General features: G+C 55.5%; 1 protein-coding gene across 3 annotated transcripts; it reads right to left on the bottom strand.

Moving 5' to 3' along the window:
* Positions 1-1,496: 1,496 nt before the first annotated feature.
* On the bottom strand, positions 1,497-13,669 carry MMP25 (matrix metallopeptidase 25). 3 transcript variants are annotated; one of them, XM_033429005.2, is made up of 10 exons: positions 12,840-13,661; positions 12,294-12,426; positions 10,455-10,590; positions 10,056-10,348; positions 5,041-5,217; positions 4,873-4,957; positions 4,624-4,706; positions 4,165-4,317; positions 3,830-4,087; positions 1,497-3,252 (listed from the first exon to the last, which is right to left on the bottom strand). In XM_033429005.2, the coding sequence occupies exons 1-10, from the start codon at positions 12,927-12,929 to the stop codon at positions 3,146-3,148; spliced, it is 1,515 nt and encodes a 504-aa protein (XP_033284896.1). In that variant the 5' UTR covers positions 12,930-13,661; the 3' UTR covers positions 1,497-3,145. The 3 variants fall into 3 exon arrangements, with proteins under 3 accessions (XP_033284896.1, XP_004270308.1, XP_033284897.1); XM_004270260.4 differs by having other exon boundaries at positions 1,497-3,684; positions 12,840-13,657; XM_033429006.2 differs by lacking the exon at positions 5,041-5,217 and having other exon boundaries at positions 1,497-3,684; positions 12,840-13,669.
* Between the last annotated feature and the right edge of the window lie 2,930 nt (positions 13,670-16,599).

Genomic DNA, 16,599 nt, shown 5'->3' with positions numbered 1-16,599 from the left:
GGCTCCGGACGCTCAGGCTCCGGACGCTCAGGCTCAGCGGCCATGGCTCACGGGCCCAGCCGCCATGGCTCACGGGCCCAGCCGCTCCGCGGCATGTGGGATCTTCCCAGACCGGGGCACGAACCCGTATCCCCTGCATCGGCAGGCGGACTCTCAACCACTGCGCCACCAGGGAGCCCCCTGGGAGCCCCCTATGTCTTTTTGATTCTAGGCATCCTAGTGGGTGTGAAGTGGTATCTCACTCTGATTTTTATTTTCATTTCCCTGATGATTAAGGACGTTGAGCATCTTTTCATGTGCTTATGGGCCATTTGTACGTCTTCCTTGGAGAAATGTATACACTGATCCTTTGCCCATTTTTATTTTTTATTTTATTTAATGATTTTTTAAATAGTAGGTTTTATGTTTTTAAATTAAATATTTATTTATTTGGCTGCTCCGGGTCTTGCGGCATGAGGGATCTTTGTTGCAACATGCGGAATCTCTAGTTGAGGCATGCTTGTGGGATCTAGTTCCCTGACTAGGGATTGAACCAGGGCCCCTTGCATTGGGAGCGTGGAGTCTTAGCCACTGGACCACCAGGGAAGTCCCTTTGCCCATTTTTAAATTTATTTATTTTTTTTTTATTTTTGGCTGTGTTGGGTCGTTTCTGTGCGAGGGCTTTCTCCAGTTGCGGCGAGCAGGGGCCACTCTTCATTGTGGTGCGCGGGCCTCTCACTGTCGCGGCCTCTCCCGTTGCGGAGCACAGGCTCCAGATGCACAGGCTCAGTAGTTGTGGCTCATGGGCTTAGTTGCTCTACGGCATGTGGGATCTTCCCAGACCAGGTCTCGAACCTGTGTCCCCTGGATTGGCAGGCGGATTCTCAACCACTGCACCACCAAGAAAGCCCCATTTGCCCATTTTTAAATTGAGTTATTTGTCTTTTTATTGTTGTCAGGGTAGTGTATATATATTGGATAAAAATCCCTTATCAGATATATCATTTGCAAAAAATTTTCCCCCGGGCTTCCCTAGTGGCGCAGTGGTTGAGAGTCCGCCTGCCGATGCAGGGAATACGGGTTTGTGCCCTGGTCCGGGAAGATCCCACATGCCGCGGAGCGGCTGGGCCCATGAGCCATGGCCGCTGAGCCTGCGCGTACGGAGCCTGTGCTCCACAACGGGAGAGGCCACAACAATGAGAGGCCCGCGTATCACAAAAAAAAAAAAAAAAAATTCCCCATTCTTTTCACTTTTTTTTTTTTAAGAATTTATTGTACGTGAAATAAAACACATGTCGCATACCCTTTACCATCACCATTTTAAGTGCACGTTTCTGAGGCATCAGATATATTCACCTTCTCGTGGAGCCATCACCACCATCCCTAGAACTTTTCATCTTGTAAAACCAAAATTCCGCAACCATGAAATTCTCACTCCCCATCCCCTCCCACTGCCGCTGGCAACAACATCCACTTCGGTCCCTGAGTTGTTGACTCCAGAGACCCCATTGGGTGGAATCCTGCAGTGTTTGCTGCAGGGTCATTTTGGAAGAGCTGACTTGCAGTCTGAAGCTCTGCCTGTTTGGACCTAAAGAATCTGCATTTAGGGAGAGAGTGTATGAAGAAGGGGGTATACAAGGGACAAGGGTGTCTGGGGTGACTTTTCACTTTTCTGATGGTCTCCTTTGAAACACAAAAGTTTTACATTTTTATTATGGGACTGTACTGTTCTTTAAATAATATAATTCAATTTAATGTGGCATTTTTGTGTAGCAGACTTAATGAAGTCTTAAAGGCTGCAGAAGAAGTTTCCATTGTAGCAGTGAAAGCAGCCTCAAATTTCACATGGGACATCCCTCCTCTGGGCTCCCTTCAACCAACTTTTGGGTTCCTCCTCCCATTCATTCTCATCCACCCTGTCTCCCATCAACGCTGGATTCCAACCTCTTCTGCAAATCAGAGTGATTTGGGTCTGTCAAGTTTCTGCCACCGAACTTCACCCCAGCTCCATCAGTGCTCAGAAGAAACGAAGGGCTTTCTCTCCCGTCATTTTTATTGTCCTCCTGGTGGGGCTGACAAGCTCTTCAAATACAAGTTTCCTCCTCCTCATACTTCACAAGGATCCTAACAGAGGCCCAGATGGCTTTCTGGTGGCCTTGAATTTTCAGGTTCCGGGCTGGTTGAAGACACCTGGCTGTCACCCTCCTACTGGTCTCCTGCTCGTGACCGAGGTGGGCAACATCCCCACTGGCCTCAGCTCTGGGCAGCACTGTGGGGCCCCTGAAGCTGGGTACCAACCAAAGAAGTGGCTGCTAAGTGACTCCACACATGGGGGGTGGACCTCTCTCAACCAAGGCCATCAGCTGGGCTTTGTAGACAACAGGAAGGGGTTGGCCCCTGGGAGAGAGAACATGGCAGAGACACAGAAAAGCCACAAGGCAGAGACACAGAGACGACAGCTGCTGGCCCAGTTCCCTTGCCCAGCAGGGCCACCCCCACCCCCACCCCAGCTTGTTCAAATGCAGATTCATGGCCCCAGCCCCAGAGTGAGCATTCAGAGCGAGGGCATGGAATCTGCATTTTTAAGTTTAGTGGGTCATTCTGTTGTGTAATATTCCAAAAGCATAGTTGCAGAGGCACTGATTTAGATCCTGAATTCTGTGGATAGTGGGCAGGGGGGAGGTTGCAGTGGGGTCAATGAGATGGCCCAGGTTCCACTCACTCATCACCCAGGAAAGCTGAGGAGCCAGTGACCCTGGACTAAGAAGGGACCAGTCCACTGTCTTTCCACCAGCATTGAGCTGATGGAGCCAAGCAGTTCAGAAGGAGGTGGTAGAGGCTCAGGTGTGGAGGTGGGGAGAGGCGTTTTAGGGACAGGATGGTGTCCTATTGAACGTAGGCATTTCTGGTACCAGCGTGGTGACTAGAAAGAAGGTCCACCCAGAACTTGGGACACTGGTGCTCAGGGGTGGTCTCAGGGCTGGGTTTGGGGTCCCCACCAATATGGCTTGACTGGGACTTCATGGACGCAGGGCAGGGTGAGAAACGTCAGAGCAGCAGGTGGAGAGCCAGCCTGGGGTTCAGCGTCCGGGGCAGGCCTGTCCTGTAAAGACCTGAACAGCTTGGGACAGCTGCTGTTGTCAGGCGGGTCCAAGGCTGCAGGGAGTCAGCCGGCTGAGCTCCGGGAAAGGCTAGGTATTCCGGGAAAATAAGAGTCCTGCGGGGTCGAAGCCAGGCCGGAGTCCGGGTTGCCAGGGGAGGGGAAGGAGAGAACTAGGAGGCCAAACACGTGGGGCATTCAGTGCCAGGGCTAGTCCTGTCACCACCTCTTGGCCTTCCCAGGGCTTAACTCCACCCGCATCCGCCCAGGTGCATCCTCGCTGAGCTCCGCCTCCGGGGACAGAGGGCCCGCGGTGGGAGATCTGGTCCCTTCCATGTGGCGGGCGGTCCCCCCTCAGCGGGAGGCGAAGCCCGCCACCAGCAGGGGCAGAAGGGGCAGCAGGGGGGCCACGGACGGCCGCCCTGCCGCCTGACTGATCTCGCACTGACAGTCGCAGGCTCCTGGCTTAAGGGTCGCTTTGGGGGGTCTGGGGGCGGAGCAGTCCAGAAACTTAGGGCCCATTGGTTGGGGGGAGTCCTGCTCGGCTTTGACGCTGCCCTTGGGGAAGCGCCAGTAGTGGGCGCCCTTGAAGAAGTAGGTGTCACCTGAGGGGAGGGAGCAGATGCTTCAGGGGCTGGTCCAGGCCTGCCCCTCCCCCCGTGTAGCTTCTCTCCCCAGGGCTCTCCAAAACCCCGGGACGTCCTCTAGCTCCCCATCCCTCGGCCTCTCCCCGCGGGCGATCTCTCCCACCTGTGTTGCTGACGGTGACGTCGTCGGGGGCGTGCGGTGCCCCCTCCCAGAGGCTCAGGTCGCGCGGGTAGCCGGGGTCCGGGCGCGCTGCGGCCTCGTCGTACCGCCAGTACCGCCTGCCCCGGATCAGGTAGGTCTTCCCGTTCAGCGGCCAAGAAAACACGGCGTCCACCTCCTCTCCCGCGGGCAGCCCCAGCTCCGTGAGCGGCCGCGCGGCGCCCTCCAGCTGCCGGTCCTGGAACACCCAGAACTGCAGACCTGAGTGGGTGGGGGGGAGGGGCAGGTGAGCGGCGCTGCGCACGCCCGGAGCCAGCCACGCCTCGAGCCCCACTCACCGCTGAAGAGAAGGATCCGGCCGTCCGGGTGCCGGGCGTAGGCGGCCTGGATGACCTTCACCTGGGCCGGCAGCCCCTCCCAGAAGCGATGGAGCCGGGCGGGCCGGGGGGACACCAGCTGTCCCGAGGGCTGGAGGCGCCAGAACCACGGGCCTACGGGGGAAGAAGGGGTGGGCATGTGGGCGTGAGATGAGACGGCAGGAGGTCTCCTCCCCACCCCCCACCCCGCAGTGTGTGGCTCGAACACAGCGCTAGGTTTCCCCTCCCACCGCAGGTTGGGCAGGTCCATCTGAAAATCAAGGCTGCAGTGGCTCTTGGGTGACCGGCTGATCCAGGGCTTTCCCCTTTTTAGCACTGAAAGTCCCGCATCCCTGCGAACCTCATAGCCCCGGCGGGCGGGTCACTCTAAGTGGGTAGGAAGCCAACTATATGGGGTCGGGGAGGTCCGAAGTCACTTACCTTTGAAGAAGAAAGTTTCGCCTCGGATGTTGGCGATGGCGTCAAAATGGCCATCACATCGATCAGGAACGGGTTGGGAGGGGCTGGGAAGGAAAAGAGAGGTGAACAGAGAGGGTTGGGGGGCCCCTCTCCCTTTACTTAACCTGGACGGCATCCTACAAGGCAGGGACTCTTACCTGCCCATCTCGTGTAGGAGGACCCTGAGGTTAGGGAGCTCACCCAAAGCCTCACAGCAGAAGAGATACTCACCGGTCCGGGGGCAGGGCAGGGGGCGGGGGAGGAGGAGCCAGGGGTTTCCTTGTGGGCTTGTCAAGTGGGGTTTGGGGTGCTTTCCCTGTGGAGAAACCGTTAGAGAGCGGTGAGTCCCCTGACCCTGCTGCAGAGGCTACCCGGCGAGCGCCCCATCGCTCCTTGTACCGTAGAGCTGTTGCAGGCCTTCGAGGTCGTCCTGGGACAGGCGGTACTCGGTGGGGTTGCCCACCGGGCCCTGGTAAAAGGGCCTCATGATGGAGTTGGCCGCTGAGGAGTGGCCCAGGCCCAGGGCGTGGCCAAACTCATGAACAGCCACGGCAAACAGGTCCGTCCCTTCGCCATCTGGGGAGGGAGGGAGAATGGGCTGGAGCTGTGCCCCACCCCCACCCCTAGCACCCCCAGGCCCCGGGGAATGGGGCCTTCTGCTGGGCAGAAACAACCAGGAGACCCTCACAGGTGGCCATGGCCTCCTCTACCCGGACACCCGCCCCCACCCCCCCAGCCATTTTATCCTTCCTCTCTGCATTCACTTATTTGGTAAATGTTCTTGAGTAGCCTTGTTTGGCCGTGCTAGATGCTGGAGTGCCAGTCTGAAAAGAGCCACAGAGCAGGTTGGGGGAAGAGCAGGAGGAAACAGTGTGAATAGAGGAAGGAGCAGCTTTACACTGACGAAGCCCCTTCCCCCAAGAAGGCAACATACAGAAACATTCTGGGGGAATCAGGAAACTTAGGGTGTGTGCAGTTCTCTTAAGGGAGCTCCAGCCCTTGGAGTACCCTTCTCACAGCTCCAGTCTGTTGGCAGAGGCCCGCCACCCCTCCAAACCCTTCCCACTCCCACCCATGGGGAATGTTGGTCAGACTCCATGGCCCCACTCCCACCCCATGGTCTGCAGTCCCGGCTTCACCTCCCGCCCCAGTGCCCACAACCCCTCAGTCCTCTATTTTCCCTCCCCCATCTCCCTCTCCCACAGCCTCCACCCCCACCCCCACCTCCCTGGGGTCCTCGCCTTCCCTCCCCACCACTGCAGACTTCATCCCTCTCAGAACACAAAGCTCTAGCACGGACTCTCCAACCACAGCCTGCTAGCCCTGGTGCCCAGCCTCTCTGACCACAGAAGCCTCTTCCTTGGGGGGACAGCCCAGGTGCCAGGACCGAGCCTCTCCACACTCCCAGCTGCTGGCCAAACCCCAGCGCCTCATTGATTCCTGAGCCAGTGAGAGGCCAAGGAGGGACAGAGACAGCAAGAGAGGCAAGCAGCCCCGCCTGGAGGTACGGATTTCCCCAGATGTTGATCTACTTCATGGAAATCTCTAACTAGAGTGAGCAGTGCTGCATGTGGGTTTATTGGAAGTAACCTGGTGAACTGAAAAGCAAATTTCTCTCCACCCCTCAAGGCCACTAGGCGAGAATCTAAGGATGAAATGAGTGAGTCATAAGCAGAGTAGCAAACACTTGTCCCCATTTACTTTTCACAAACCTCTACCTCCTATCCCCATTTTACAAGTGAGGAAACTGAGGCACAGAGAGATCAAGTTAAATGACAGAGCTGGTACCCTGGCTGTGCTGTCCTGCAGCTCAGCAATGATTTCAGATGTCTTGGTCAAACTCGTAAGTACTGATGAATTCCCATGTTGACTGTGGATTTTCTCACTGCACTGAGTGCTTTTTCTAAGAAATTGGAGGACAGGACGTTTGGTGTCTTAATTGGGTAGATCTTTTTCATATCTCACCACTCCCCCCCACCCCGCCTTGCCTCTCCTTTGGCCGCACCCCTTTCTTGCAACCTTCTCACGCTATTCAGCTGGGGAAATTACACAACCATGCAGATCCAGCCACATGAGACTCCCGGTGCCCATCTCTGGGGGTCCTCAGCACCTCCTCGCATCCTTGCCCACAGCCTCAGTGGGCAGCTCCTTTGCTCTCTCCACTCAGCTTCAATTCCAGACTCATAGCCCCTTCAGCCCGCTACCCAGCCCCAGCCCCAGCTCCCAACTCTTAGATGACAAATGCTGACAAATGCATTTCCTATTTCATCAAGACAGGCCGCTGGTGTAATCTGTAACTTCCTGTGCATCGGGCACAGTGCTTCATCTCCCCCAGCTCACCTCCTGCCTCTTGCAGTGCCCTGGGCAGAGGTCCTTGCCTCGCTCACCTCCTCCAGGACAAGGACAATGCCCCACCCATCCGTTCATCACTGCATTCATACGTGCATGCATCCAGCTGTCCATCGATCCATCCGTGTGTCCGTTCATCCATCCATTTATCCATCCATTAATCCATGATCCATGTACCCATCCCCCACCCCTTTCTTTCTATTGGCTCATCCACTGTCCCTGAGTGCTCAAGACTCCCTCATCCTAAGACACCCCCTGGACCTGTCTGCCCCGCATCCATATCCCTTCTCCCTCCCCAACAAGTTCTCTGGTCAGTGGTCTGAACTCAGCCTTCAATTCCTCAGCTCCTCTCACGCCTCTGTGGTCTAGATTCTCCCGCCACCCACCAAGCCTGTGGGCACTAAGGTCACTTTGTCCCCAGAGGGCCAGATCCAGGCATAAATAACTTACTGGATGATTTGCTGCCCTGCTCACTCCTGTCCACTTCCTCCTTTGCTTTTGTTCTTGGTCACCTTTCAGCCTGTTTTTTTGTGTGTGTGTGTGGTACGCGGGCCTCTCAGTGTTGTGGCCTCTCCCATTATGGAGCACAGGCTCCGGACGCACAGGCTCAGCGGCCATGGCTCACAGGCCCAGCCGCTCCGTGGCATGTGGGATCTTCCCGGACCGGGGCACGAATCCGTGTCCCCTGCATCGGCAGGCAGACTCTCAACCACTGCGCCACCAGGGAAGCCCTCAGCCTGGTTTTTCTGCATTTCCTTTCATTCCTCCTTCCCTGCCACCCTCCTCTTAATTGTGGGACGCCCCACAGCTCTGAACTTGATCGTCACATTCTACATTCTCCTGGAACCTTACCCCCAAGTACTGCCAACTCTCAAATCTGCCACCAGACCCAGCTCATAGCAGCTGGCAGTGAACAGCCTGTTCTGTGCTGAGAGCTGTAGGTGAATTATTCGTCTAATCTGCAAGCCCATGGGACCAGCACATACTATTATTATCCCCACTTCTCAGATGAAGAAACTGAGCACATTGAGGTCAAGTAACTGATACACGCAGCAGGCAGAAGAACCCTGGCTCGAGTTCCACTTCAACCCGGAGATCTTAAATGCTGCATTACACAGCCTCCCTATGGTGGATTTGTCTATCTATGTGATCTGCACCTCACCCAAATCCTCTACAGAGCCTGTGTGCCCATCCTCCGGCCACCCCCTCCCCCAGGAAATGGCTCTCCCTCCTGGCCCAGCCTCCCCTTCCCTGAGCAGTCTGCAGCCAGTGGCTGATCGATGTGGGGAGCGGGGGGCTGGAAGAGCTGGGCCCCCTTCCTCCAGGCAGAACCAGCCCTGTGGCATTATTTATGCTCCAGTGTTCCCTGTGGGGTCAGGCTCCTGTCCAGCTGAGACCACATCCTTGCTTAGCTTCTTTCCCCAGTCCTCTCCTGCTTCCCTTTCCCCTGAGAACATGCCCCCGAAAACTGCTTGCACAAGAATTTTCCTCTCAAGCTCCAGTTCTGGGGAACCTGACCTAAGTTGGAGGAATCCAAATTCTAGTGCAAGATACCCAACCACTAATGCACCACCTGCACTGACCAGCCAACCAGCACTGCAGGCACACGTCCCAACCTGAACTCACCCCTGCCTTCCCGAGTCTGCTCCTCCTCCTCCCCCACTTCCCACCTGCATTAACAGGACACCATCCTCCAGGGGCCTTGAGCCAGAAACCTGGCTGGTACCCAAACATCCTCACCCCCCTTCACCCCTAGAACCCAGTCAGATCCCAATCTTTGCCCATCCTGACTAGACTCCCCTCAGAGCTGCCCACTGCCCTCTGCCCCCACTCCCATCCCCTCCACCATCTCTCACCTGGACCCCAAGATAGCTTCCTGCCTCCCTGTCCCTATCTTGCCCCCAACGGCAGCCAGTGGTATTTCTAGAATGCAAAACCTTCCACAGTTCCCACTGCCTTCAGAATCCTATCATCCAGACCCCACCATGTGCTGTCCAAGACCCCTCGTGATGTGAGACCTGCCCTCCAGCCTCTGTAGTCCCCTCCCAACACCATATTTTTGCCTTCCAGCCCCAAATGTCCCAGGCCATTTCTCCCCCCAGTGCTCCCACCCCTGACTCCCCTGGCCTCAGAGAGCTCACTGGCTTGTGCTTTCTTATGTGTCCCCTCTCCCACACCCCCACCCCACCCCTGCCCTGCATACGCCGGGAGAGTGGAACCTCGGGCACTAGTTGGTACTCAGTATATATGTGTGGAACAAACAAAGTCACCACTTCCAGGAAGTCCCCGGCACTCAAGAGCTTTGGATCAGCCTTCCTTTGAGCACCCCCAGGCTTGAGGACATCCTCTGTTGTGATTCCCCGTGGTTTTGTCACCATGTGTAGCAATTGCCAGTTACTCTTCTGACTCAGCTGCTGGCAGAGCTGTGTTTTTGCCCCTTTAAGTCCTCAGCCCTACCTTGGAGCTGAGCATCTAACAGGACTCTGTGATGGGCAATTTTCTGTGTTAACTCGGCCAGACTATGGCGCCCCGGTGCTTGATCAAACACCAGTCTAGATATTGTTGTGGAGGTTATTTTATAGACATGGATAACGTCTATATTCAATTGACAGTAAGTAGAGCAGATCACCCTCCATAGCGTGGGTGGGCCTCATCTAATCAGTTGAAGGCATTAAGAACAAAAACTGAGCTTTCCTGGAGAAGAAGGAATTCTGCCTCAAAGACTGCAATGTAGAAATCCTGCCTGGGTTTCCAGCTGGCTTGTTCTGCAAATACCGGACTCAGAAGTGCACCACCAAGTCACCTGAATTTCCAGCTTGCAGGCCTGCCCTACAGATTTTGGGCTTACCAGCCTCTGCAATCCTATGAGCCAATTCCTTAAAATAAATCACTTTCTACACATACATACACACACACACACACACACACACACACACATCCAACTGGTTCTATTTCTCTGGAGAAGCCCAACTGATACAGCCTCCATAAATAAAGGTAATTTAAACTTAATTCTTAAGGACAGACAGATCTGGGGAGAGGATCTCTCAGAAGAGGTGAGAGTGTACCTTTTGACCCAAAAGTCCAGATCTCCTCATCATCGAAGTGAGTGTCCCCAGAGATGGAGTGCTCCCCAGGGAAGAAGGCATGGGCGAGGGTGCCCCCCTGCCCGTCGAAGGGGTAACTGTCCTGGTGATAGGCCCGGGCAAAGTCGATGAGGATATCAGGCTCCATCGGGTCCTGAGAACCCACTTCCTGGAATTCAAGGCCTGACTCAACACCCCAGGTGGTCAAGGCATGGTGCATGAGGGTCCGCACTGTCTCCTGGCTCAGCACTGAGCCCTGGGGGAAGGAGTTTACCCTGGAAAGAGGAGGGGCGAGTGAGGGGGGCCGAGGAGGGAGAAGGCAGCCACTCACTCGAAGCTGGGTCAGGCAGGCCCAGGGTGGGAGAGGGCGCCAGGACCTACCTCCACGTCAGGGTTCGCTTCTTCCACACGCTGCCACTCAGAGCATACCGGCGGCGCCGCCTGACCAGCCCCGCCGCCCCCAGCACATCAGGCAGGGAGCAGCGGGGCTTATGCATGGTGGCCACTGTCACAGGGTCTGGGGGAGAGGTTGTGGCAGAGGGGGGTCACCAGTAGGCACAAGCTCACTTTCTCCATGGGGAAACTGAGTCTCATAGTGCTTCAAACACTTGCCCAATAAGGCCCCACATCTTCGATTGGAACCCAGGCCATCTAATTCTGGAAGCCAGCTCATACCAGACTATGACACTGCCCTTCTGGGTAGTATCACTCTCTGCACGGCCCTGCATGGACTCAAGAGTCTCAGGCCAGGATCTGGGCATCCTGCTTCCCTGAGCCCTGGCCGCTGGCCTCTAGAGAAAGGAACCCTGGGGGTGCAGTGAGAACTACTCTCTTGGAGGCTGGAACCCCTGGGAGGTTGCCCATACCTCACACGCTAGCTCCCAAGTCCCCATCACATCCAGATAAAGTTGAAAGTCCTCAGGCCAGCTGGGTCTCTGGTCTGTGGCAAGCTCCTCCTAGGTCAGATCTCCTGGAATCCCCTTTACCAGCTTGGCTCCATCCCCAGCCGTCCCCTCACTCCAAGTGAAGGTTGAGGTGAAAAAGAGCAATTGAGGGCTTCCCTGGTGGCGCAGTGATTGAGAGTCCGCCTGCCGATGCAGGCGACACGGGTTCATGCCCCGGTCCGGGAAGATCCCACATGCCGCAGAGCGGCTAGGCCCGTGAGCCATGGCCGCTGAGCCTGTGCATCCGGAGCCTGTGCTCCGCAACGGGAGAGGCCACAACAGTGAGAGGCCCGCGTACCGCAAAAAAAAAAAAAAAAAAGAGCAATTGAGCACATCCTGTTGCCCAAAGGGTCCTACCTCCCCTCGTAGCTGGACAGGACCCCTCCACCTCTCTCTTCCTTTCATTTAACCCAACAGACGAGCCTCTCAGCTCTACCTCCAAAATATACACCCTGGATTCAGCTGCGTCTCATCACATCGTTGCCTGAACACTACGTGCCTCCTTCCTGTTCTGGGTGCTCCCCACCCTCCATTCTCCAGCAGTAAGCAGAGGAAGCTTAAAATTGCAAATCACACACACACACAAAAATTGCAAATCACATCAAGTTGCCTCTCTCCCTCAAACCCGCTCAGGGTTTCTTATCACACTTGAAATCAAACCGAAACACCTTTCACGGCCCCTGATCAGGTTCTTGTTTAGCTCATCAGTCCTCCTTTCATTACAGGCATGCAAGCCAGTGTCTGCCACAGGGCCTTTGCACTTGCCTGTGACACTCTTTTCCCACATCTTCCCATGGCTGTTTCCTCCTCTTTGTGTCCTATGAATTCTTCAAGTCATATGAGCTCCTCCCAACTCATATGACATCTTTCAGAGAGGCCTGCCCTGCCCAGACCAGCTCCCTGAATACCATTAGCATTTTATTTTCATCAGAATGCTCACCACTATCTGAAATTAGTTTGCATATTTCTGTTCTTGATCTGTGTGTGTCTCCCTCTAGAATGTTAGCTCCGAGAGAGCAGGGACCTCATTTACCTTGTTCACTATACCAGCGGAGCCTGAAATGACCTCACATGTCATTTATCAAGAAGAGATTCCTGATAATTACTGAAAGAGGAATATCTTAGAACCTCCGAGTTGGGACCTGAGGTCAGCATTTCATAACGCCCATGATTCAGATACACGGGAGGTTTAGAAACTGCGGTTGGTTGGGTGGGCAACAACGGTCAGGCTGGGTGCGGAGGCTGGGCTGGGGGAGGGAGGATGGGGGCCACATACCCAGGATGCCTGTCTCTGGCAGACCCGCAAACCTCTGCATGACCTTGATCGCATCCCGCAGCTTTGCAGGGCTCTGCAGCTGGGCCTGGGCAGGGTGAGGTGGCGGCAGGTAGCCATAGCGGGTCAGCCAGTCCTAGACCAGAGGAGGGAACAGGGGAAGCAGGAAAGGTCGAAGAGATGGGACTTTCCCTTCCCACCACCATCCTGGAAGCCCCACCTCTCACCAGACATGGATAGTCCAGAGTCCTCAGCCTCGGGTACTGGCCTGCTCCCCATCTCAAGGTACAGGCCCTCCAGCCCTGGGCTTGCCCTTGTTCATCTGTTCCCAAGAGTCCCCACCTCCCGACCATAGCCCCTTTCCAGATTTCCAAATTCGGGCCCCGAACCTCCTGACGGATCCAATAATTCGGGTCCCCTGTCTCCATCCCCGGTCACTCTTTGGACATTTGAACCGCCCCCAGCTTCCTCTGAACCCGAGAGTTCAGGCCCCGGCTTCCCTCTCCCAGACCCCTGCAGGTTCAGGAGCCCGCGAACCCCGGCACTCACCACGCCCAGGCTCACGTCCTGCGCGGAGGGCTCCCGGGCGCGCGCGGGCTGCGGCAGCAGCGGGAGCAACAGCGCCAGGAGCCGGAGCATGGCGCGGTCCTGCCCTGGCAGCCGGCGGAGCTCGAGGGGACCTGACCCACGCCGCCCTGGGGATCCGGGGGTGGAGATCAGGGGCCCAGATTGGTTCAGAGGACCCGGCGCGGGATACGAGGAGTGGGCGAGGGGATGGGGGGCCGCTCGGGGATCCCGGACCCTGGGAGCACGATGCGGGGGGCACAGGGGCGTCCAGCGGAGGGCCGGCAGAGTTGAGAGGGTGCGGGAATGGGGTGGAAGCTCGGGCTCCGGGTCCGCGACGGCCGCCTCTCGGGGATGCGGGCCGGTCCGGTCCGCGCCGACGGCCCCTCCTCCGGACTGGAGCGGCGGGCCCGGCGGGGAGGGGCGGGTCAGGCGCAACCCACTAGGCGAAGACGGCGCAGCAGGGGAAAGGGCCGGATCTTCGGTCTTCCAGCGAGACGAGGCGGGCCGGGTGGTGACGCAGGACTTCTCCCGGACCCAGGACCTCTCCTCCGAGCGCTACACAGATCGCGGGGCGCGGCCCCAGCCCCGGCCGCAAGTTTCTCTTCCCAGATCCCGGCTCCGGTGGGACTCTCCGGAGCGCCGCTCGCTTCTGCTTTTTCAGATCCTCGAAGCCGGGCCCGGGGGAGGGGCGGCTCGGGGTCCTCCCCTTCCCCCAGGCGCCCTTCCCGGAGACCCCAGGACGCTCGGCCGGCCAAGCGCAGGGGGGATTTCCGGGCGGCGGGAGGCTGGGCCGCTTCCCCCTCCGCGGGGCCCTGGCACGCCCCCCGCCCATCTCCGCCCGCGGTCCCCGTGTGCGCGCGTGCGGCTGCCTGTGGCCACCGAATTCATTCCCCCAATCACGTGGGCTGAGCGGGTCTCTGCTTCCTACGCGGTGGTCCTAGCAACTCTAGATCCCAGACCCGGGGGCTACTTCGGGGCAGGTACTAGGCATTTAAAAATCCAGTGACATGCTCGCAGGAGCTGGAGCGCCGGCCCCGGGCCGGGAGCGCAGGGCGGAGGAGGGGTGAATAGGAGGAGATCCCGGAGGCACAGCCGCCCCTCGCGCCCCCCGGGGAGCCGGGTGCTGGGAGGCCGAGCAGCTGGAGAAGGATGAGGATGAAGGTGGGGGTGGACTTCCTGGCGAGGGCGGCTGAGTGAAAGAGCTCAGTCTGTGGCGCAAGCTGGGCAGCCACAGGACCCCATGTGTGTTTTAAACAAAATAAATAGTGAGCAGGATTAGCAAGCTAGAGATGCAAACTAAAACACAGAGATCCTGTGCTGATCCACTGGGGCTGCCATAACAAACTACCACAGACCAGGTGGCCTGAACAACGAGAGAAATTTATTTCCTGACAGTTCTGGAGGCCGGAAATCCAAGATCAAGGTGCAGGCAACGTCGATTTTTCCAGGCTTCTCTTCTCACCTTGCAGGTGGTTGTTTTGTCCCTGTGTCCTCACGTGGTCTTTCCTCTGTGCCCACGCAGCCTTGGTGTCTCTTTGCGGTCCATATCCCCTCTTCTCATAAAGACACCAGTCACATTGGATGAGGGCCCACCCTAATGGCCTCATTTTACCTTAATCACTTCTTTAAAGGCCTATCTCCAAATCCCCACATTTTGACTGGGGATTAGGACTTCAACATACAAATTTAGGGACACTGGTTCAGTCCATAATGGATCCCGTATGCAATAAAAACGTCCACTCCTTCTCCTGGTGTTTCTCCTTTGCTCTCACACACTACCGCACTCACAATGTTTAACATCTGACACCAGATGTGTGGGGTTTTTCCCCACATCGGGCAATTCTCTGTGACACCAGCTGGGTGTCCTACGATTCTTCAATTTTGATAGTAACCAGAGTTATTGAAGACCCCGCAGGTTAAGGGTTCAGTCCCACGAGACTGCCCCCTATTTCAAATGCCAATCACAAGTAGGAGGTCTCCAGGTCACCCCAGGTTCTGCCAAGTTGGCTACGAATCAGAGGTTCCCATGACTTCCCCCTCCTTGGACTTGATAATCTTTGCTAGAACAACTCACAGAACTGGGGGAAACACTTACTTACATTTACCAGCTTTTTATGTAATAAAAAAATAGGATAAGGAATATAGATGAACAGCCAGATGAAGAGATACATCGGGCAAGGTCTGGAAGGGTCCCCAGCCCAGGAGCTTTTGTCCCCGTGGAGTTGGAGTGCACCACCCTCCTGGGATGTAGATGTGTTCACCAACCCAGAAGCTCTCTGAACCTCATACTTTGTGGATTTTTATGGAGGCTCATCACGTAGGCATGATTAATTATTAACAATATCCAGCCCCTCTTCCCTCCCTGGAGCATGAGAGGTGGGACTGAAAGTTCCAAGCTTCAGGTGACCAGCCCCCATCCAGGAGCTATCAAGAAGCCCACCTAGAGTCACCTTATTAGAACAAAAGACACCCCTATCACCCAGGAAATTCTGATGGATTTAGGAGCCCTGGGTCGGAAACTGGGGACAGAGACCAAATATTAGAACAAAAGATGCTCCTAGTACTCTTATCACTTAGGAAATCACAAGGGTTTTAGGAATTCTGTTCCAGGAACCAAGGGCAGAGACCAAAAGACATATTTTCTATTATTTCGCAGCCCACCCCCTTGTCTAGCCATGGAACATTTACAGCAAAACAATATGCAACTTGAAAGATACTGGCATGTTACAGAATCCCATGCCGTCAGCAATCACTCCAGTCCATCATCGTATCATATGAAAGTGTCTGCCAGGGTGAAGCCGCTTAGGGTCTCAAGTTTCCGTCTGATCTTGTCAGGTTCCAAAAGCAGGAGTGGTCTTGGCACATATGGCTTCACCCTTCCAGGCATCTGGTATAATCGAGCTAACAGAGAATATCATCTCTTGCTCTGAGCCTCTTTCAAGGTGTTAATGTAATACTGGATTTCCCTCATGACATAATTCATTTATCCATTACTTTACCCTTAGCTACTGTTCCTCCTTCTCTACATTGACACCCAAATGCTTCCACCTTTGGAAGGGACGTTAGGTTCAGCCACCGTGCTGGTCCAGATTGCAGGCAGCTATACTAGTCTAGCCGGTGCCTCCCCCTCGGTCCACAGAGGTTGAGGTCACTGGTGGGCTATCTTTACCAGCATCACTATAGTTGCATTCACTGTCAATGCCAATTTTGTCAGAGGAGGTGAAGGCACATCCTGCCCCATCAGTCCCGTAGGAATTCTGACATAAGGTTTGACGTATAGTTGCTATCTCTTATTTAGGAATCATCACTGTTTGGGGCACTTGTATTTGCAGCCCTGGTCATGGAACCAGGTAGGAAGAAAAAAAGTTGTGATGATGTGGGGAAGAAAGAAAGAGAAAAAAATGAGTTGTTATATGAGCATCCTCCTCCCTTGGGAAAAACTACATAGTCTTACCAGCATTTCTCCCCACCCTGTCTTCCCCAGATCCACCAGAAAAACAGAGACATCTACCCAGTGGGGACACTCCTTTGGCCACACTCATACCTGTGTTACACAGGGAGGAGTATAAGCCAGCTCTTTAATTGTCCCATTTTAAACAACTAATGCTTTAACTGCTTGCTCCAATTCTCTACCAAACTAGTACTCTGGACATTATGGGCTATAAAGTGGGGTCCTTGGTCTGAAGAAATGATGATCGGCCACCCAAATTGTCATAATATCTTCTGTTCCAGTTCTTTTATA

This window comes from Orcinus orca, chromosome 16, assembly GCF_937001465.1.
Source record: "Orcinus orca chromosome 16, mOrcOrc1.1, whole genome shotgun sequence".
Taxonomy (NCBI): domain Eukaryota; kingdom Metazoa; phylum Chordata; class Mammalia; order Artiodactyla; family Delphinidae; genus Orcinus; species Orcinus orca.
Note: the sequence above shows the minus strand (reverse complement) of the source record. Positions and strands in the feature narration are given on the sequence as shown.

Excerpts from the sequence above, each read along its gene's own strand:
- MMP25 (XM_004270260.4), bottom strand. The coding sequence starts at position 12,929 with ATGCTCCGGCTCCTGGCGCTGTTGCTCCCGCTGCTGCCGCAGCCCGCG. Across the intron at positions 12,427-12,839 it reads AGGACGTGAGCCTGGGCGTG|GACTGGCTGACCCGCTATGG; the intron begins GTGAGTGCCGGG and ends CCTCTGGTCTAG. Across the intron at positions 3,685-3,829 it reads CGTCACCGTCAGCAACACAG|GTGACACCTACTTCTTCAAG; the intron begins GTGGGAGAGATC and ends CCCTCCCCTCAG.